The following is a 23,388-nucleotide window of genomic DNA, read 5'->3' on the forward strand; positions in this document are numbered from 1 at the left end:
TACTTACAATTTTAAATCGATTTGTGAAAACTGATGAAACTTCTCTCTTCTAATGCTAATTGCTGCAAAACGGAAACAGATAGAAACACTTTTTTTTTGTTCCCTGAGGAAAGAAGAGACTTTTATCTGTCTTTTGATAGGTTCCATGCTTTTATAGCAATGGAACACAATATTCTGTGGGCCTTGCAAAATCAGTCAAAATCCAGTAAAACAGCCGGGAGCGAACGGGATTGCGAAATGTGAAAATGGCGGCGAGTGAATGAGTTAAAATGGTCCACAAAATCAAAACATCAACTGATCTTTGAAAATATTGGATATGTAGACAATAATAGACATATAAAATAAATTAATTAGATGTATTTTATGATGCAGGTTCAGTCTTAGAGAAACACTCAAATATATATTGCAGAAAAAAATTCTTATTTACATGCTTAAAATTTCAAAATTACACAAAATGTTTACACTATTAATACTTTTTCCTGATCCTAGTTTCCGGATTATCGATCCAAAAATTGTAATACTTTGCAACATTTCAGCTAATAGATGTGTAGCATTCTGATTCTTTATATGTCAATATGTCACCAAATATTTTCCCAGAAGATTACAGCTAAGTAATAGTTGGAATTTTTGAGCTAGTCATCAGAGAATTTTCATCTACCTGAGTTTTAGGTCAACGATCACATACGCACGCATATTCATCAGGATTAATGCCCGATAATAATCAAGGATTGATGGACGATGTGGAAACGTGAACTGCCGTGCAGCGAAGTCCATATTAATCGCTGATAAATGTACGCCTCGTTGAGGATTAACCCGTTTATACCATGGCCACGTGCCAATGAAAATAATTCATGAAACTACCATTTCATGATTTCTTATACGTTTTGTCGTCAGAATTAAAAAAGTTTTACTAAACGCCTATGAAGAGTCACTCCAAACGGAAATCGGTACATTTTGTAGTTCTAAATCCTATGGCATAAAATCTTTGTGCCGCTTCTGCCTTCTTCATTTTCCCCTCAATTCCTCATCAGCATCACCGCTATACTCGTGTCACCGGGTTGCTTAAAAAAAAAAAAGACAGACATTCATGTTTGTGCTCTGAAATCTTGCATCGTGAAAAACAACCAAAATACCCACAAAAACAAGAAAGTCAAAGAAACCATCACAGGTTCAATATTGGTGCGACACGCATGTCCAATATGAGCGTAATTCGTATGTACAAGTCATAGCGGGATGAAGCCGAACTGTCTGTCGCCTTTAGCAGTTGTGAACCGAGCTTAGTGAGCTGTCAATTATTTTGACGAGGATGGAATCATCTGTCTGTAGGTCAGCAATGGATACCAGGGAAGAAACTGGATGCATGTGACAACTCCTTGGGGTGTGTGCACCGTAGTGTTGTTATAGTATGCAAGCAGCATACATTATGAGGTAAAGCAATATATTTCGGTCGAGATTCCCCATCAAAGATAAATCCCAGATGGCCAAGGTGTGTGTGCATGCGAGTACTGGCGGGTGAATGAGGTCTAAATGTGGTAGTTTGGGAAGCAGGGCACTGCAGAAGGCAACTGGGGGATTAATCTATAAGGGGAGGACTTTTCATTCATTCACATGAGCCATTTATCGTGTGTGTCTGACAGAGTGCATCCCATCCGCCAATCATTATTACCACAAACCCCGATATGAATCTGTCGTTAGCGATCCCTGCGGAGCGCCGACCTTTTTAATGCTCACGGACACTTTAGTGAGTCCACAGAGAAAATGTCGCGATGACGACAGCACATTCAGACGTCACCTTGTTGGCTGATGAGGTTGTTTTTCTTTTTTTCCGTTAAATTGTGGTACAAGTGCATTTTTGTGGATTTGTTGTGTTTATCAGTTAACGATCGGAATAACATTGTGTCGCGAGACACAAAACCCTTTCATCTTCACGGCATCGCCTCTGATCGACACACAAATCTTCTAACTGGCTTAGCTCAAAGGATCTGATATCTTAGACCCTTAAAATCAGATAGCACTGAAAGGAACACATCCGGTATGTTTTAGTAAGTTGAAAGATCTCGGAAGAATCACACTAACTTTCGTACGGCTCTCCTCTATTTCACAAAAACAAACGTACTGCGGTCTTTTGTTTTCTTTGGAAAATTGTCTTTGGGGATTTTAACGGTTGCTCCCTGAACCATCGCCTTCCTGTCCAAATTGTGCTGTTTGCTTTGATTTGAAATTAATCTCGTAAATCTGCCTTACTCTCTTCCAACGGGGAACAAAAACAAACAATACCGTAGCTTCCGTGGTACATTTCTTTATTACAAAGTTTCATTTATTGGTAAAATCATGTCCACTATTTTATTATTATTACGGTGGGCAGCTCAGAAACTGCATGGTTATGTTGACTTGAAACCTGATTTGGATTCTTGCGGTCATTTTTCAGAAGCACCTCAAGTCAGGCATGTCACCGCATGGACCCCAAAGTACTGAGGAGGTGTCTGTCCAACACCATCTCTTTGGTCGTCTTCACAGTGACGAAAATGTTATCTTTTTACTAGTCCAGCCAGATCTTCTACCTCCTCTCTTGTACTCACACCCGTTGTTGTTCACTATGCCTCCCGTTGTCGCTGTGTCATCCTCAAACTTCCCTATGACAGCTTGGGAATTGCGCAGAGCAGTCTTAGGTCAGTAGAGTGAACGGGAGGGGGCTTAACATACATTCCTGAGGGGCGCCAGTCGTGAGGGTCTGGTCGGTTGGTCGGTAAGTCCAAGGACCCAGTTCCCAATTGATGACCTCAGCCCGACAAGGTTCAGCTTTTGCACCAGGTTCTGTCGGACGATCGTGTCAAAGGCGGAGGAGATCTCGAGAGATCTTGCTTTCCAGGTGTGTGGGGGCTGCATGGATCACTGATAAGATGGCAACATCGGTGGAGCAGGCGTGTTGTCATGGTGAAACCGCTTTAAAATTCCCCTGCTGCAAATCTTCCCCATTCTTGTGCAGTGAATGAAGCAAACGCCACAGGATCTAGTTGGTGTCGTGCTGGTTGATCATTTGGTCCTCGTACTTTGGGTTGAAATTTTCGTTTTCTGACACCAGCCCTGGAACTTTACTGACACGCCTGATAATTTGTGAAGCATCGACACGATAGACAAACCCACAAGTTGTATTAAGTGAGCACACCCAGGGGAGTCTGAGGGAAAACAGATTGTACAATCTGTTCCCTGTGGGTAGTAAGTCAAATCCCAGTTGGTGGGAACTCCGTTCAGCAGCAGCCAAGAGAAACCGAGCTCCTTATGACATTATACATCTCAAGGATTGCACTTAATTTTCCCCGGGGGATCATGCCAGCATGCGGCATCTCGTACAGCGCCGATACAATACGTGGATTGTACAAAAAAAAAAAAAAAAGTTGCGGCAATAGAACGTCGCTGTCACCTGTTGTTAGCGACTGATCTGACTATTATGCGGAACAAAAACAAAAAGCTTACAAATGCTATTTGCTCAGCGTGGATTCCAATTTTTTAATAATTAAGCTACAGAACAGTTTGCTTGCTGCGGTTTAAACACTAAGACGTTTTTAACTGCCGCAATGATTTAATATACATCCCTTAATTGGCTCTGCTGCAACAGCTGACGAGATCGTAATTCACACACCTTATTTTAGCCAAACATAAATAACATTTGAAGAAACAGTCCAACGTAAGTTGCACAGAAACAACGTTTCTCATAACAATGATAACAGATTGATACTTGGTAGACGAAAGGTTACTTCATAAGTGAGCATATTTGTTTCACGAAGTGGAAGGTGACAAAAAGTACAACCCATGAGTTTAGCCACACTCTCAGCAGGATGACAAAAAAAAATAGCTGCAGCCAAGTAGAGGAAAGAAAAAAACAAAAACGGGGCAATTAAAACACTTTCTTAGCCCAAGAAGAAAGATGTCTGCACCAAACCGCTCCGAAGCGTGAGACACGCCTCCGCCTTCATCTACAGTGTTTAGTGAGGTGGAGCAAAAATATAGATATGAAACAGATGCACATTAGCCAGATATTTTGTGGCTTGTTAAAACGGTAGACGACAGGCGTCCTTGCTAAAAAAAAAAAAAAAAAAACCATTCACTGAATGCATTCTTAAGGTGTTGTTTTGCTTATAATAGGCTATAATTAGGGATGCACGATAATATCGGCGGCCGATAATTATCGGCAATTGTCGACCTATTTGGTGTCATGCAGATAAAACAGATAATAAAGAAATGTGCCAATAATTATCTGCAATTATCAACCAATTTGACGTCAAACAGATAAAGCAGATAATTTGCCGAAAATTATCGGCAATTATCAAACAATTTGACGTCAAACAGATAAACCAGATTATAGAAAAATTTGCCAATAATGATCACCAATTGTCAATTTGGTGTCATAAAGATAAACCAGATAATAGAGAAATTTGCCAATAATTATCGGCAATTATCGACCAATTTGACGTCAAACAGATAAAGCAGATAATAAAGAAATCTGCTGAAAATGATCGACAATTATCAAACAATTTGACGTCAAACGGATAAACCAGATAATGGAAAAATTCGCCAATAATTATCGGCAATTGTCAATTTGGTGTCATAAAGATAAAGCAAGTTCATTTTTCAAACAATTATCGGCTTACTTATCGGTTATCGACATCGGCACGTTCTAAATTATTGGTTTATCGGTTTCAGTTGAAAATAGCATTATCGTGCATCCCTAGCTATAATCATATTGAAAAGAAACGGAAGATTTTCAATCTCCAACAAGCACGGTGAGAACGGTCCCGAGTAACCCGTAAAATTGATTAGCATCATTCAGTAACAAGACCATGCAGGAAGGCAACGGTCATAATTTCGAGACGCGAGAACAGTTTTATTGTGGGGCTTCATTTGGTGTGGGGTCCCTCACACAATGCAACATTAAGCCGCTAATGTGAAGAGGGCCCCCAAAGGCTTCATTAAAATGAAAATGGCGTCTCAGTGTGTGCTCATGTAGTTTGCTTGTGTGCACGTCTTGATGGCTGTGGCTGGTTATTTTATATTTGTGCACATGCATGTGTGTGCGACTTGTATATTTTGGTATGCAATCTTCTCAGGACAAAATTTCATCATTGTAAAAGATCATGTAATTTTTTTTTGTCTCAATGGTTTGACAGATTTTTTATTTTTTTTTAGCTTCAATTAGGAAAATGTTATTTTATGTATGAAAAGTACTAGTCGTATCGGTAACTACTCAAGAGTTGAGTAGTTGTACTGATATTGTCCGAAGCAAAAGTGGCATCAATGGTGAACTCATTTGCTCCCAATAACGTGTAAATACGTTTTTTTGTTTTATGTTTTAAGTGTCCCAAAGACGTATTGATACGGGTTTTTTTGTTTTTGTTTTTTTAATGCTAAAGCATACAGAAGGCTTTGATGCAGCCTCTCAGCTACAAAGAACGGTTGCAGAAATGGTAGTGATTACACAAACGGCCAGCAGGTGGAGGCAGAGCAGGGGAGATCAACCAGGGCCATCAAGAAAAAAAGCTCAATTACTTACAATTTTAGATTTGTGAAAACTGATGAAACTTAGCTCTCTTCTAATGCTAGTTGCTGCAAAACGGAAACAGATAAAAATACTTTTTTTTTTTTTCCTGGTGAAAGAAGAGACTTTAATCTTTGTTTTCATATTTCCCATGCTTTTATAGCAATTGAACACAATATTCTGAGTGAAAGTGTCACGTCCAACCCAGTTTTCAGACTGCACATTTGGCATTATAATCTAACATGAAAATGCAAATTCCTGTGTTATCTGTGGGTCAGAGTAAGTTGCGATTTTTATGCTTACATGTAGGACCTTATATTTACATGTTTTCCACTGTATCAAGTAGATCGCTTAGCTTGTAACTAAACATTGACCCAAAAAAAATGTGTTAAACCATTTCATTAGTATTCATTTGAATGAACGCTGCTAAGCAGTCGGTGTCTTGCAACGAAACATAAAGCAAACGCTGAGCTTGTACAGTAACGCATAAGCCAACCACCGCACGTTTTTTTTTTTGTTTTTTTTTCCTCGTGAGCAGCATTTCTAACGGCTCTCTGGTCAAACTCAAGAGTGGCTTTGAGGAGGATGCTTAATGGACGAGAGCAATTTCATTCATCTCGGCTTGGCTGATTGCGACGTCCGAGGCTCCTTTCACACCTCATTTGCCGCTCCCGTTGCTCAATTCAATCACACGCCGGCTTTGCAAAAGCAGCCGCGCAGGTATCGTCGTGACACCTTACCCCGGGTTTTCACCGGATGCGGTTGCGGTGCGGTTGCGGTGCGGTTGCGGTGCGGTCCGGCGACGCAAGCAATTAGATTCCATTCATTCGAATGGTGCAGTTGACACCGCTTGCGGGTGCGTTGCGTGTCGACTGCGTCTCAGCTGCGGCGTGCCGCAGGCCTTCCGCAAGGATAGACCTATTTTCTATTTTTGCCGGACGCCGCAGCGGTAGGCTTCCGGCAAATGGCAAGCTAGCACAAAACACATCGAGCGGGACAGGAAGACCGAGGCCGTTTCAAAATAAATTTCCGGTTACCTTTCAGAATAAAACACTCGCCAGCTCCTATTTCGCAAGCTTTTCAGCAAAACGTGACGTGGGCGTCGCCGGGCCATGTGCTCATTCACGGTTTAGACACCAGCGAACATGGACGAGGAGAGGTTTATATTGGAGGTGGAAAACCACAAAATAATATATGACACGGCACATCCTTTTTATAAGGACAACCAAAAAAACGATGCTGCATGGAATCTCATAGCAGAAGAAGAAGAAAAGGTGGGCGGCGACGGAGCTGCCGGACCGCAGCTGTGCGGAGCCGGTGTGGATTGACAAAAAAATTGACCCGTCCGGAGCACGCAGTCAAGACGCACCGCACCGCAACCGCATCCGGTGAAAACCCGGGGTTACACGATCAAAGGATAAACTGATGCACCTTTGACGGCCATTTAGCACAATTTATTGGCAGGTGACTCAATGGACAGCGGGATGAATGGCTACAAATATAAAAATGGCAGAAAAAGTGAGGGCCGAAAAAAAAAAATGGAGCGTTTTACGTAAAAGTACTCGAAAAGGAAATACTGATTGCTGAATGTAATCAACTAAAATGTCAGAGAGCAGAGGACCATGAGAGGCGCCTCAGCCTGTAACTGCTCCAATCAGCAAATGCTACCGAGGTTGTTTGACAGGGGAAAAAAAAAAAAAAACAGGCAGCACATGAGAGGAAATTTCATGTTCTTGGATGTCATAAGGAGACAAGGCACAGAAAAAAAAAATGTGCTTGGAGGGGTGAACTTTTCCGGATAAGTGAAGAGGTTACTTAACATTTTCAGTTTCAATCTATGAGTCTGTTTTCCTGGATAAGTGTTCTTTTAAAACATGAAAAGGGGAACAGGCTGTAAATTGGCCTTCACTCTACAAGACAGCTTCATCATCCGCACATTCTTATTGCCGTCATTAGCAGCATCCTTTTGGGAGCTGTAAGAGTGAGGACGGTGGTTCTTTACCGAGGTTCAATCAACCCACAGGGATTCATGGGTCAGCCTCAAAGACACAAACGTTGCTCATATGATTCGGGATGATACGCCCCGGTTAGCCATAATTGGCGACAGGTGATCACGCTACATTGCTTGGCCTGTGTGTGTGCCGCAGGTAATTTGGTGCACACCACACCAAGTCGTGCAATCCCTTCATATTAACTCATTTGCTCCCAATAACGTGAAATTACGTTTTTTTTTATGCTTTAAGTGTTTTGTTTTTTTTGTTTTGTTTTATGGTAGAGCATACAGAAGGCTTTGATGCAGCCTCTCAACTGCAAAGAACAGTTGCAGAAATGGTAGTTATTACACAAACGGCCTTCAATAAAGAAGGGTTCCATGAATGTGCACAGGAAAGTGGTGGGATTCAATGCCTCCAATAAGGTTAACTCATTTACTCCCAATAACGTATAAATACGTTTTTTTAATGGTCTAAGTGTCCCAAAGACGTATTTATACGTTTTTTTTTTTTTTTTTTTAATGCTAGAGCATACAGAAGGCTTTGGTTATTACACAAACGGCCAGCAGGTGGCAGAAGAGTATAAGAGATCAACCAGGACCATGTAGAAAAAAAAAGCTCAATTACTTACAATTTTAAATAGATTTGCGAAAACTGCTGAAACTTAGCTCTCTTCTAATGCTAATTGCTGCAAAACGGAAACAGATAGAAACATACTTTTTTTTCCTGATGAAAGAAGAGACTTTAATCTTTCTTTTGGTAGTTTCCATGCTTTTACAGCAAGAGAACACAATATTCTGTGGGCCTTGCAAAATCAGTCAAAATCCAGTAAAACAGCCGGGAGCGAACGGGATTACACAATGTGAAAATGGCGGCGAGTGAATGAGTTAAGAACCACTGAATTGGGAGAAATTTATGCATTTAAATGTATGAAAAGGAGCTACTTTGGGGAGCATAGTAAACACATCGGTGAGAAGGTCATTTTAGGGGTGCCCCTATTACAATTGTGTATACGTGAAACTACACACTACACAAATCGGCCAATAAATAGTCGTCAATGTAGCTTTTACAAGTAGGTCAAGAAAGGGGGTTGTGGAATTGGGAGGCAAACAATTCGAGAAGTGAAGTGTGGGTGGAAGTTGAGTGGAGAAAGGGTAAATGGGGGACAAGAGCAACAAAAGGCAAAGACAAGTTGAAGAAGATGACTTATCTTTTCTTATGTAGGTTAATTGACTGAGGAATTAAAAGGAAAAAAAAAAAAGATATAATTCACAATGTGCTGCATGGGCATTAACAATAAACGGGTTACTAGCATATGAAACGATTATTAAGATACACGCACAGAGACGAAGCCAGTGTGTCATCCAAGCATATTTCTAATTATCGGTTAATTGTTATTCCCTATCATTAGGAGGGTGCTTTTTAATTGTAATGTAGCCAAGCAGAAACCCTACCTATACATGTGGGGGACAATTAGCCACCTCCATTAACCCCTGGTTAATTACAACCTCCACTGCGACATCCCACAGCTCTCTTCTTGCTCCTCTTTAGCCCTCAAATCTTTCCCCGGGCCTTCATCCCCAGTTTCCCCCCCCCCCCAGTTCTGTCCTCATTTCAGTTTGTGATTGTTTGATTCAAATGCATATGTTGTGAACTTGACCAGTTTGTCTTTTTTCTTTTCTAGGTTAGAACTCACTGCTTGAGTTCGCCTGAGTTAGCAAACAACGACTGTTTTTGGAAAACAAAAAAACAAAACAGGCTTTGTTGTGTTTCCATATTCAACTGTCGAGACAGTATTGACAACTGAATGAATTCATATAAAATAATGGCAACATTGTTTGACCGCAGCATGCAATGCTGATTTACAGTATGGTAATTATCCATATTAATTCATTCAAATTATTCCAATTATTCAAAAAAAAAAAAAAAAAAAAAAAAACTCATTTGTTAATCTAGCCAACCACCATGTTCAATATTTTCCCTAAAAATGAATCTGTTGTCTGAAAGAAGAGCTTCGTAACCCTATCGCTGATTGAAAATTATGACATGTTGGACTGTTACCACCGACAGAGACAATAGACAAAGAAAAGAAAAAAAAAATCAAGATAGATACTAGACAGAGTGAAAATTGTGAGATTTCAATGATAGTAAGTCAGACTGACGAGACGCATGGCGAAAAGAGCGGACTGAACGGAGAGAGAAAAAGACGGGATAACAATGTCCATTGTTCCATTAGGCAAGGCAATAATGACTTGATAAAATGAGACGACTAAAGAGGACACAATGGTCCTTAATTGACTCATTAGTGAGAGAGGAGAATGAACTGCACTAATGAATGGAGCAGCTTTGCGGCTAAACTGCTTGCTAAGCAAAACAGAAAGGCATTTACTTTATTCAATCTAGACAAAGCAATATTTGTCCACTAGAAGGGATGACAATAAGCCACAGGGACTTGACAAAAACAAACAAAAAACATCTATAGTCAGTTTCATGCATAGAGTTTTTAAACACATTACAATCCAGTTTTGGTACACAAAACTTCCTGGCGCTGACGTTTGTGGTTGCACGTACCTCAAGGTGTTCCAGAATATAGGGTGGGTTGGTCATGCCAAGTCTGAGCATGGCCCCTTCAGGAATCTCCTCAACCAGCTTCCACAGAAGAGTGGGCAGGTCGGTCCCAATGTCTCGACCGTAAGCGCCCGTGTCCTCGCTGGTCAGCCAGATTTCACAGACGCCCTCTAAAACAAGAAAACATTGCAATACTGAACAATGAACTTTTTTTTTTTTTTTTCCCACTGGGCAGCATGATTCAGTACAGTCAGATATTGTATTTTTTTTTTTTTATCTTGGTATTTCTATTGGAAAGGATCCTAAAATACTCCCAGCACTCGTTGACTGTGGTTGCAGTACAGTGCGGTTTACCCAACATGAAATAAACACATTGCAATCCCATTGATTAGATGTCAGAGAATTGAAACTTCCATGTTGCAATTCTTCAGTTTCACTTGTGCATGAACAATACACCGCTACGGTAAATACGTTTAAATCAACCTTATTGTGGTAACTAGCATGCAAATTCACAAGAGGACCTTCTTGACTGTAAGTAGAACCCTTAGAGAAATCGTGTTTATCCTTAATTGGATTTTATAGTACCTGAATTGAGACGCACGTCTGCGACGGGAATGAAATGGAACAAGGAATAGCTTTCATAATATCAAGCATTGGGAAGATTAAAAAAAAAAAAAGATTTCATCAGTTTTCACAAACCTATTTAAAATTGTAAGTAATTGCGCTTTTTTTTCTAGATGGCCCCGTTTGATCTCCTTTGCTCTGCTGCCACCTGCTGGCCGTTTGTGTAATAACTACCATTTCTGCAACCGTTCTTTGCAGTTGAGAGGCTGCATCAAAGCCTTCTGGATGCTCTAGCATAACCCCCCCCCAAAAAAAAAAAAAACGTATAAATACGTCTTTGGGACACTTACAACATAAAAAAACGTAATTATACGTTATTGGGAGTAAATGAGTTAAAAGAAAGCACCTTTTCGGTGCCTACCTATTTTTCATGAGAATAAAAGTATTTGAAAACAAACCTGGCAGACAGTTGAGCTGTGTTGCCCAGTGAACAGTTTCACATTTCTGTGTTGAGACTACGTTACTCGGTTAAAGGTGGAACAAACATCAAAGCAAGAGGGCTGTCAAATTTTGGAAAAATAAGTAATTCCGAAGCTGAGAAAAGATGGAAAGGCTTTTCTTGCCAAGCGTCGCCAAAAGTTGACACCCCTCCCTTTGTGTAACAAATACAGATGTAAATAAACACCTGGAAATATAAGCAAAATTGTTTCGCTCGTCTCATTCATCCATTGGTGTCAAACCCGAATGACGTCAATCAACAGAAAAATACAAATAATTTGACCCAGTTCAGAGTTCAGACTACTGCAATGTTACTTAGAAGGGAAAACAAATAACACAAAACACCGCATTCAAAAGTCTCAAATGCTAATCAAAAATCCCCACCAGTCCCTTTCAATTACTGAGACGTTTACTTGTCATTAATTCTATGCCGCAAAGTCATCGCAGCCACTCGCAATAATTCAAATAAGCACCTTATAAACACGCATCCCATAAAGTGAAGGTCATGTAGAGCAACAGGAGACTTCTCCGGCTTCATGCTAAATTAGCGCAGCGCTCACGACTGCGGCTTAATGAGCTAAACTGTCATTTGGCTGCGGGACCGGAAATAGTTGATTGTCCGCTTGAGCTACGTCTTACGACAACCCCCCCCCCCCCCCCCCCACAAATCTAAACGCGGTCGCACTTGCAGGGAAGCCGCGCCGCACACGCACAAACACACAACCGTCATTAGCATGAGCCAAGCGGAGTCGGACGGAAAGACGCGTGTGGTCATTCAGAGACGAGAAAGGTCGCGGCTTAATTGGACGCGTGCGAGCGTGGGAACACTTAAAAGGAGTAAAAAAAGCTCATATTTTAAAAGGTGTGCACGGACCGCAAAGATTGAAGATGATGGTGGCATAATTGTCCAGGTTAAAATTGTTTTCGAAGGCTCATCATCATTGACAATCGGATGCACTAATGACTTTTTTGCGAGATAGCCAAACACATTTATCACACATGATAAAATAGACACAGAAGAACAACAAGATAGAAAGAACATTTCCTTCTGTAGGCTACGCAATTAATTCAAGACAGTTCACCTTGCTCGAACAATCAGAATATCCTGCTTCATTAAATTCACCTAATCGCTAGCTAACGTTATTAATTTGGATTTTCAGGAAGCAAGCGGGTATTTCTTTATTGTCTGCTGTACCGTTCTATGGATAGTGGAGGTCAAGGTTAATTAAAGAATATGACGTCAGCGGCGACCAATCTGGAATACGATTTAAGATTAAAACCTAAGGTGGGGGTTGTGTGTGTGTGTGTGTGTGCGTTTTAACGTGTGAACGGTGTCTTTGCAATTAACCCATAACAACGAACACAGCAAATCACACACATTGATGATGTGGTTATAGACACAAGGTGACTCGACATCCCTCTATATGCTAGTCAGGAGAATGGAATGGACTGCTATTTGTATGCCAGAGCACACAGAAGGCTTTGATACAACTTCTGACATGAAGAGGTCGCTTAAAGCAATGGTGGTTATTGCAATAAACGGCCAGCGTGTGGCAGCAGAGTATAAGAGATCAGACATGCTACGACAAGCTCATTTTCTCAGTGTTTTCAACAGGTTTGTGAACAATGATGAAACTTAGCTATATGCTCATGCTAATTGCTGCAAAATGGAAACGGATACAAATATACTTTTTTTTCTCAAATGAAAAAAAAAAAAAAAAAAAAAAAAGGGGCTTGTCTTTCTTTTGGTAGGTCCCATGTTTTTATAGCAATAGAACACAATATTCTGTTGCAAAATCAGTCAAAATCCAGGAAAACAGCCGGGAGCGAACGGGATTGCGAAATGTGAAAATGGCGGCGAGTGGATCAGTTAAATAATGAAAACAGTGAATAATCCATTGCACATTTTTGGACATGAAAAAAGGATGTACTGAAGCCGGTGATATTTAGCATTAGCTTTCTTCATAACACTCGGACAGCTGCAGCAGGTCTTTTTACTTTTAAATTAATTATCTAGACAGAAGAAGAAGAATGCCATAGGGTGATAATCACATGAAGTATTTGTTTGTTGGATGGTGTATTTTCTTATTTTGCTTTTATTTATATATGTTTACAATGGGCAAATTCGCAGCTGAGCTAATGTGACTTTATTTGGATTCAAAGAGGCCCACACTCTTACACTTGCTTGCATCATGCGCCTCCCGTGATTGATGTATTCTTGGAGTTTCCACAAAAAAAAAAAAAGGCATCACTTTTTTTGCGTCCCAGTTAATTGCTGGCCACATTGCTTTGGAAATAGATGACTCGACCTGCTGCAAATGCTCCGAGGAGCTAAATATGTTACTTTCAAAACAAAATTCCAGTAAACTGCGCACATTCTGCTGCCAAGCCCGTCAGCCTGCATATTGTCTGATATGAAAACGTCCAGGGTCCTCTGCGTTAATTATGTTTTCGGGAAAGAAGCCACATCGCGGGGTCCCCAGTGCACCTAATAACCTGCCCCGGTTGATTGCAGTCTCTGCTTGATCAGTAGACTCGTTTGTATTATCACGCCGATCGTGTTATTGCTGGCAAAAAGATGTGAGCGTCGAGTCGGAAACGTTCGCTCGCTCTCCCTCATCCGTCTGCGCTAAAACAAACATGCACAGCTGTTTCCTCTAGTTTCAATATGTGAGAGGCCACTAATTGTGTCAGAAATTCCATCGCCAACGCATTATTTGTAATAAGGGAAAATATGATGTCCTGAATTCAAATTAACTTTCTGACTTGCTTCAACTTTGTGTTCTTTACTACAAGAACAACGATAACGTGGTAGGCTAACATAAGAACAACACAACAACAATGCATTTCCTACATGCCCCCCCCAGATCCAATAAAGTAAAAGTTCTGAATACCAGTTTTCAAGATGTATTTAATCTTAAAACTTTGAATTTAATTCAATAATTCAATTTAATTAACTCATTTGCTCCCAATAATGTGTAAATATGTTTTTGTTTTTTTTATCTTTTAAGTGTCCCAAAGACATATTTATACGTTTTTTTGTTTTTAATTCTAGAGCATACATAAGGCTTTGATGCAGCCTCTCAACTGCAAAGAACGGGTTGCAGAAATGGTAGTTATTACACAAACGGCCAGCAGGTGGCAGCAGAGTATAAGAGATCAACCAGGGCCATGTAGAAAAAAAGCTCAATTACTTACAATTTTAGATAGATTTGTGAAAACTGATGAAACTTAGCTCTCTTCTAATGCTAATTGCTGCAAAACGGCAACAGATAGAAACATACTTTTTTTTTCCTGATGAAAGAAGAGACTTTAATCTTTCTTTTGATAGGTTCCATGCTTTTATAGCAATAGAACACAATATTCTGTGGGCCTTGCAAAATCAGTCAAAATCCAGTAAAACAGCCGGGAGCGAACGGGACTGCGAAATGTGAAAATGGCTGACAGTGAATGAGTTAAACAAACTCTCAAGTTGAACCATTTTGTTCAATAAGTCCAAACAATTGGAAATAGGGGTCAGGCAGAAGAACTTTTCCCGCACACAATTGCCATCCAGTTAACTTTGGCACACAGTCTCGTAAAGACAGCACAAAACAATGGCAGACGAAAGGAAAACACGGGATTGGCGGTACTAAATATGCGCCAAAGAGCAGGACCCACTTTGTTTACGGCGGGAGCATTTTGAGGTGCCAGAGAGAAGTGCAAAGAATAATAGACGGTGGAAACAGAGGAACAGAGGAAACAGCTGTGTCGAGGCCTGCAGTTGGGACCGACCACATAATGATGGCACATGGCTATACAAACATATAGTCGCAACATTTAATACACTTTATCACAGCATGATCCACTTTTACCACTTTTACTTTTACCACTTTTGGTCATTTTGAAGACGTGTGATACATTAATTGATTCAGGTGATTGGGACCTCAAGTAAAAGCCAGTGCTGAGACACTAAAAGATTCTTAAATAATAATGAGACACTAACGCTGCGTTCTCACCAAAAGCGGCGGAAGGCGTTTCGGCGGCGCGTTTGCATTGCAGTCAACGGAACGAAAGTGCACGGGGCGGCGCCGAGGATGCGAAAATCCGCACAATCGCATATTCGCCAAAAAAGAAAGAAAAAAAAAAGAAACTTTTTTCACTTTTCGCCTCGCAGCAGCCAGTCGTTACAGAGCAGGGGTGTCAAACTCATGTTAGCTCAGGGGCCGCATGGAGGAAAATATATTATCAATTGGGCCGCATCGGTAAAATAACGGTATATAACTTAAAAACGATTGCCGTCAATTATACGCAGATTTTTGCTATTTGTGTGCCTGCCCTAAATTACAGAGCTCAGCTGTAATCATATTGTTCCAAAAAATACAAATGCAAATGGAACGCGGCAACACTGATGTCTGGATGTGTAGAATCGACCTGTTTTGCATATATTGTTCCCAGAATGCATTGCGTGGCGCAGTTAATGATGTTATAAGGATGCTATTCCTTGTCATATCTATTTGTGTTACCAGTAATTTAATTTGTGGCGTATTTAACACGTTTGTCGATCTATGATTAAAATAAATAAATACATAAATAATTAAAAAAAAAAACATAACTAAGTTGTGTGTAAAATAATGACATCCAGGACAATTCTCCTGTACAAGTTGTATTGCTCATCTGAGGACTGCTTGTGAAATTAGAAATTATATATATTTTGATTGTGGCCGGCCGGCTCATTAATTAGTCCGACAGTACTTTTTTTTTTTTTTTTTTTTTACAAAATCATCTCGTGGGCCGGATTAAACCCCGTTGCGGGCCTGATCCGGCCCGCGAGCCTTATGTTTGACACCACTGTTATAGAGGAATAGAGCAATAGAGGAATAATAGAGGAATCTGCCGATAATCATTGGCAATTATCCGACCAATTTGATTTCATTGTATTCAAATGAATTTCGCAAACAGTTATCGGCTTACTTATCGGTTATCGACGTCGGCACTTTCTAACAGATTGCTTTATCGGCATCGGTTGAAAATAGCATGATCGTGCGTCCCTTTCTAGAATGTAATAAGAGTTAGTGGAAAATGGCAATTTGCACGATGAACATGACGTAACCGTAGCAACTGTTGCGCGATGCCAACAATAACGTGTATTAGGATTGTTGTAATTATATGGCGCAAAACCACAATCAAGAACTGATTCATTTCTTAATCTCATGTGATGAGGAGGAGAAAAAAAACAAACAAAACATCTCATACACCACCGGGCAATCATTTTTTGTGCTGTGCCATGACTTGAAGGCCTGTCTGACCTTCAATCACTTTGGTCCCACCCCCCATCCAACAGTCAAGCCCCCATGGCGGTCTTGTGCCTTCGCTTCCGTCCGCTTCGGCAAAGAGACTCGTTCGACGCCAGATGTCAACAACAGCAAATTGAAAGTAGGAAGGGAAAGTCAAACATTGTGCAGGCTACAGTAACGACCAATTTGTCATCATCAATATTAACTATACTGTATTACGCAGAGTGTTTTTTTTTTTATTGATGTGCAGCTTCCTGACATTAATATGACTCTTGTGACATAACTTCATTACAACATATGATAAATCAATGTTCGCCAATTATTCGATGCTCTCCCATTACCGTTTAGGCAACAAATCAACTTCATCTGGATGTCATTTAAAAAGAAGATATTATTGTTGTTTTTGTAATTGCATTCCTCCATCGTTTCGTTGCTTCTTCCTCTATATAAATATTATAATAAATAAAATAAAAAAATCACATTCAGTCTCACTCACGTTATTCCTATTTTTTTATTCGTCCCACTTTTTTATGTGACTCTCCTTCCTAATATTTAATAAATAAAAAATACATAAGTATAATTTAAAAAAAACAACAAATCAGATTCACATAATTTCAATTTCAAAATATTCCAAAAATTCACCCGTTTGGTTTATTCCCCAAAAAAATATCACATTTTTCACCTAAAAATGAGTTCCAATTGAGAACCATATCTTATTGACCGTTCAAAATAACACATTCAGATAGTTCTCATTTGAAATTTAAATTGTTCTTTGCATTCAATTCACCTTATGAACATACCAAAAATTCCCTTTTATTTATGTATTTATTTCTTTATTTATTTATTTGCCCCAAAGACATTTTATATATATCACATTTGGACACATTTGACTTTATTCCTCCCTCAACAATACCTCGCCGATTCACACTATTCCAACCTCAACGTGCAGATCATTCAAGCCATCTAATCGTTTAGAATCATTCATAAAACTCGCATTTTCTTAAGACCTCAATTCCAAATATGGACATATTCACTTGTCTATTAAGTTGATTAAAACCATTCCAACTTGAAAATACTCAGCTCATTCAGTATCATCCCATGTCAATCCAAATAATCCCAGATTATTCCACATGCTTCAGTGCTTTTTTTTTTTGTTTTGTTTTTTTAAATTCAGATGCAATTTCTCCAGAAATTGCTAAGATCTAGTTCAGGAATGTTATATGGCATTTTTTTCCCACACCTCTAACTAAAATAAACAAAATCCTGTCATGGAAGCTTCATGTTTAAAGTTATAAACATTGATGTAATCACTCCCATGCCACACACGTGTGAACAAATGCCACACACACACACACACATATACCTGCACGCACGCACGCACGCGCACAGTTAACCGGGCATATTTAAACGGCGTAATTTAGAGTAACAAGTGTTGATGTGGCGCGTGGGCAGCCTGGCAGGTGTATACGTCATCCTCGCGGATTAAACCAACACGTTACTTGTATTATGCAAATATTCCCTCTCAGACATGTTTACATTAAAAAAAAAAAAAAAAATGGAAAAAAAAAAACCTTCTGCGCACGCCTGCACATGAGATAAAATGTCGGGATGCATCAAAGCTTCTGCTGGTGTGTTTGTGAGCATCCTCGTTGCACGCAATTGCATGTGAAAGGAAAACGCGCCATCGAATATATATGGGTCAGACATATTGTCAGATCACATCTGGCTTCACAGCGCTCGCACACACACACAACGTATGGAAACGACTTCCGATTAAAAAGCCATTGAGCTGGTAATAGTTCATATCTGCTGTCGAACAAGTCAAGGCAACAGACACACGTGCACGCTATTACGATTAATCGGACATAATAAGGTTGAACTTGAATTCAAGGCCGTCGACCTAATTTCTCCGTATGGCCTGTGAGCTTGTAACGGGGACTCATTTGATAAATAATCATACGTCCGGTCAGTATTTATGCTAATGTATTCATGACCCACCGGCAGGCGTCGTGTTTGTGTTTGTTAATTCGCTTCGCCAGCGCGTGTGCGTGTGCAAAACGAGTTACTGCAGCAAATCGTGATGAACTTCACTTGCAACCGCTGAATTTGGGAAATTCCGCGACATGATAAAAACTGCAGATGACAGTGTGCATATGTTCATTTTGATTATTGATATTTGCATAGTTTTAATCATGCAAATATAATAATTATGTAAATATTAGTCTTTTTATTTCAGCATGCACAATATTCTGTATTATTGCCCGGGGCTAAATGACTTAATGAGTGTGGTTTGTCGCACAAGTTTAATATTGCTAGAAGCAGTATGATCAGAAGCACACAAAAAGGAAAATTAAAACAGAAAAGAAAAGTTTACCTGAATTGAAAAAAAAAAAAAATGCCAAATTTTATTCTTCACCCGTCTAACTTCAAGGACATTTTTAACTGAACACATGAACGACTGCGCTATTGGCTGTTTTGCAAAGCTGATTTTGCGTAATTTTCTGCAAATATTTGGCGCAGGGTCAATGAGTCTGGTCCTCACACATCCCTCGTGAAAATTATATGTGTGTATGCACGTCAGACCCAATAACAATAAATGCAAAGTCTACGTTTACAGTGTCGGAAAAGTATATTTATCTACTTCTAAACGGCGATATTCAATATAATGTATTCAAAAGCTTCAGGCAAAGCTATTGACTTTTAGAGTTTCCGTCTCGGTACACTTCGTACGGTGTTTCAGTCAATTTTGCAGGTCCATTAAAGTGAAATCATCTATCGGTTCTTTCCCAAAAAGCCTTTTAGTAGGGAAAAAACAAAACAAACAAACAAACAGAACTTTCCCAAATAAATTGGCGGAGGTAGCAAATGTGAGTTGCTTTTTCTGGGTTCATTAAAGGTCATTAGATTAAGGTTGTTAGAGTTTTAATGGTTTTCTAGATGCAAGGAAACTTTGAAGTTCAAAATTCCCTTGCGACAAGAAAACCCCCCAAAACTGTTTAGATAACGTTAGAGAATGTTTCGGAAACAGTGAGACCTTGAGCGAAGCCTGACGTAAAATCAACAACCGCTCGCGGCACAAACGTTCGCCCGTCAGTATCCAAACATCACGGTACGATATTATCACGATATTGTGGGGGCGTTGGCGATATTTAAAAAAAGATCACAATATTGTAAAAAAGAGAGCGCATATAAAAAAAATAAAATAAAAAAAAAGCACAATATTGTGCTTTTGTGCAGAAAAGCATAAACCACCTACAATCACTAATAACAATATTGACGCACTTATTTGCACTTATTGATTGCTCCACAAGAAAATTCGGTTCACCTTCATCTGACGATTAGCTTAGATTTTAAACATAGAAGGCCAAAACATGCCTCATGAAAATTAAATTGCACTAATAAACTAGCCACTAGAGGGTGCTAGAACTGCACAAATGGAAATCAAACTGACTTTTTGAACAGATGTGTTCCTTTTAAATATTGTGAACATGACGACAACGATATTGTGGCAGTTTTAATATCACGATATTGCCCTTATCATGACATCCCTAGTATTCATAATGAGGAGGTATTTGTGAGGGATCTCCACACGGAGGCAACAACTACAGACTTCAACATGGGAGCGTTTTGCCCCTAACCCACACACGCAGTGGAGGGGGGGGGGGGGTCAGAAGGAATCAACGAGAAGGCTTTTTCTCCAGCGTGACAGATGCCAGGAGAGGCCATCTTGTCAGGCAGAAACACTCGACAGGCTTCTTCAGCCCAAAACCTGAAGTGACATTTGCTGGTGGTCGTCGAGAGCAAGCCGGACATGTCAGCAAAGTCGCAAACGCAAAAGCAGAAACAAAGAATTATCACAAAAATGCAGAGAATCATTTTCATTTCCGGCCTCTCTTAGACATACGCCAATTTGTGTTCCCATTACCGTGTTAAAAGTATTAAAAAAAAAAAAAGCTATTATTGGACTATATGATATAAATATCAAATATATAAAACAAGCAATTGTGAAGCTGAGAGAAAACTCAACCACTCACCCTGATGACATAAGAAACTACGCGTGTATTAAGTAACGGAAGTCGAATTGGTAGATCAGGAATCAACATTTTGACTGCTGCACGAAAGCTCCAAAATTAAACGCAACATTTTGATTGATGATAAATCAAAGTGATGGAAAGGTTGACGCTTTGAGAAAAACGATGTGCTCAAGGTGGCAAATATACAAGCTCATTTGCGAACCTGGACGAAATGTCACCATTTGGGGAGTCGCACGGTTTCTTTTCTCGTTAATCCTCATTGACGATGGCCGCCATCGAATGAACTCAGAAGTCCACAGAATGATGTTGTTTAACCACACTGATTGGAAGTTCCTTCATCCCGCATCTGTTTTATCTGCTCAAGTCGAGACTTAAATGGAGCAAGCGGCCAAAACAAAACTGAAAGAGCATTTTCATTTGGTTTTGGTGACGTCAATTGGTCACCGGGCTTGATGCAGTTATTCAAGCAAAGGATTTGGAACTAAACTCGTGACTTATTTTTCAGTCCGTATCGGTGGTTCTTAAACCTGGTTTCGATCGAAACCTGGTGAGTCAGTCTCAGGGGTTCTGTGGAAGTCAAGACATAACATCCGACTCAAATGTTTCTTTATGATACGGGACGCATATATCAAAAAAAAAAAAAAAAAGTGGTGGGACAAAAATGTGCAATATATCACATGGGACGTATGGTGTTCCACAGGGTTCATTTCTAGGGACTTGCGGTTTTCATTGTATCTAACTGCCACTGAGTTCCATCTTAAGAAAATTCTGGTTGTTGTAGTTGCAAATACAACTAAATAAAAGCTGATAATCAATTGTGTCATATTACTCTTTTAATGTCAAATTCAGAAAGAAAAAAAAAAAAGAAATTTGCCTCATTATTCCAACATGTGCCAAATGTGTGAATCCATTCCTTTAGGGACTTTTAAACAGCTTTAATTAAGTGTTTTTTTAATTATTATTATTATTTTTATTTTTATCATTATCATTTTAAACTTCCTTATGTTAAATTTTTTAAAGTTTGTTGAATAATGTTTTAAGATTGTTAGTTTGTAACCTATTTTCATTTATTTTTCTTCCTCTGAATGTTAACTACTGTTTCTTGATGCTTATGTGTTGTCTTTCCTCGTGTAAAGCACATTGAGTTGCCTTGTGTATGAAATGTGCTATACAAATAAACTTGCCTTGCCTTAAAAGTATTAGTGCAAATTTACTGACATACAACACAAAAAATAAAAAATAAACAACATACACCAACTTCTTCACAAAATTAAAATGTTTCCTCAGAAAATGTAAACGAGCAACATTGCAACACAGACTTCAGCACAAGCTGACCAGACTGCAGGCTGACACAGATTCATGTCCTAACATGCGCAGACATGTACAGACATGCCCAGCAATATGTATCGAGGAACAACATACGGAAACACCTTCTTAATATTTCTCATTTTCCATGAATGATCACTTTTGTTTCTTCCTATTTTTTCCACATTTTGACTTTTTAATTTACTACCTTTTATTTATTTATTTTCTGTTACGTCAACGGCAACATAAAATTACTTTTCTTTACATGTCTGAAATGTGATGTAACTTAATCCTTCTCATTGGACCGATTTATTGCCGTGAAAAAGTATCTTTTTTTTAATGAATTTCATAAAGTGAGAAAGTGTGTCAGCTATGAATCATAGTCTTTCACGATCCACAGAAATCTTGCATACTAAATCTAAGTATAAAAACAAAACTCAAAAATAACATTTGGTTGGAATTAGATGCCAATTCCATAACATTTTTTTGCAACATTTTTATCATTGTAAAGTGATGAGAAAATCTTAAGATGCATAAGATTTTTTTTTTTATTTCAGTCACATTGCAACTTTGACCACATTGAGGAAAACATTCACTTCTTCATGTTGATTCACTTGAGTTGTGGCACAAAATTATTCTAGCAGCAAGTCAAGGGCAATGGAGCCATTTGCAACCCGAAGCAACCGAAGAGAGCAGCAGAGTTAAAAAGAGTGCAACAGAACATTACTGGAGGACATTCTGGACACAACAGCAGCTTGCACTTTGTAGCATTTCCCAACGTTTCTCTGAGCAAATGTCTTTTGCGGGTACGAGTGAGCGCGAGAACTGCCCCCCCCCCGCCTTCCGTGGCCCGTTGGTGTCACCCGCCACTAGGGGCTCGCTCGGGGCTGTGGCCGTGGGTGGCTCGCTCTGTGAGAACCGGTCCCTGCAGGGAGTGTGAAAAAGCCCTCCATGATATCAAAATATGCATCATGGGGAGGACACGCAAACTAACACACAAGAAGACCCCGAGACCAAAGTCGTTTCTATGAAATGCTGCAAGACAGCAAAGTAACCACCATCAATTGATATTGTAGGACACGGTTGCAGATACAAAAAAAAAAAAAAAAACATTCAGCATTTTGCTCTTCTTTGTGGACTATTTAGGAAAAACTGATCATAAGTAAAACTCCAGGCTTGATTGTTTTGTTTTGTTTTTGTTTAATATCCGAAATGATCTGAGGCTTAATTTTAATTAGGCATGTTTTGGCCACCTAAGTAAAAGACCCACACTCAGGGATGGACTGGCGCAAAAACAAAAAACAAAAACAAAAAAAATAAATAAAATAAAATGGCCTGGTATTTTGACACAGACCGGCCAGCCTGCTGGTTCAGTTTGTTGTTTATGTTGTAAATTGATTAACTCATTTGCTCCCAATAACGTATAAATACGTTTTTTTTATGTTTTAAGTGTCCCAAAGACGTATTTATACGTTTTTGTTTTTTGTTTTTTTATGCTAGAGCATACAGAAGGCTTTAACGCAGCCTCTCAACTGCAAAGAACGGTCGCGGAAATGGTAGTTATTACAAACGGCCAGCAGATGGCAGCAGAACAAAGGAGATCAACCAGGACCATGTAG

At 39.5% G+C, this 23,388-nt stretch overlaps 1 protein-coding gene across 3 annotated transcripts in view; it reads right to left on the minus strand.

The window, feature by feature from the left end:
* Positions 1 to 23,388, minus strand: part of cdkal1 (CDK5 regulatory subunit associated protein 1-like 1) — a 295,854-nt gene that overhangs the window by 189,721 nt on the left and 82,745 nt on the right. For all 3 annotated transcript variants that reach the window (XR_013284163.1, XR_013284164.1, XM_077525811.1), the window contains exon 9: positions 10,096 to 10,262. Coding sequence is in view for 1 of the 3 variants with exons in the window: in XM_077525811.1 (XP_077381937.1) it covers positions 10,096 to 10,262 (167 nt within the window). In the remaining 2 variants the exon portion in view is untranslated. The remainder of the gene's footprint in view (positions 1 to 10,095; positions 10,263 to 23,388) is intronic.

Source organism: Festucalex cinctus, chromosome 7 (genome assembly GCF_051991245.1).
Source record: "Festucalex cinctus isolate MCC-2025b chromosome 7, RoL_Fcin_1.0, whole genome shotgun sequence".
In the NCBI taxonomy this organism is placed as follows: domain Eukaryota; kingdom Metazoa; phylum Chordata; class Actinopteri; order Syngnathiformes; family Syngnathidae; genus Festucalex; species Festucalex cinctus.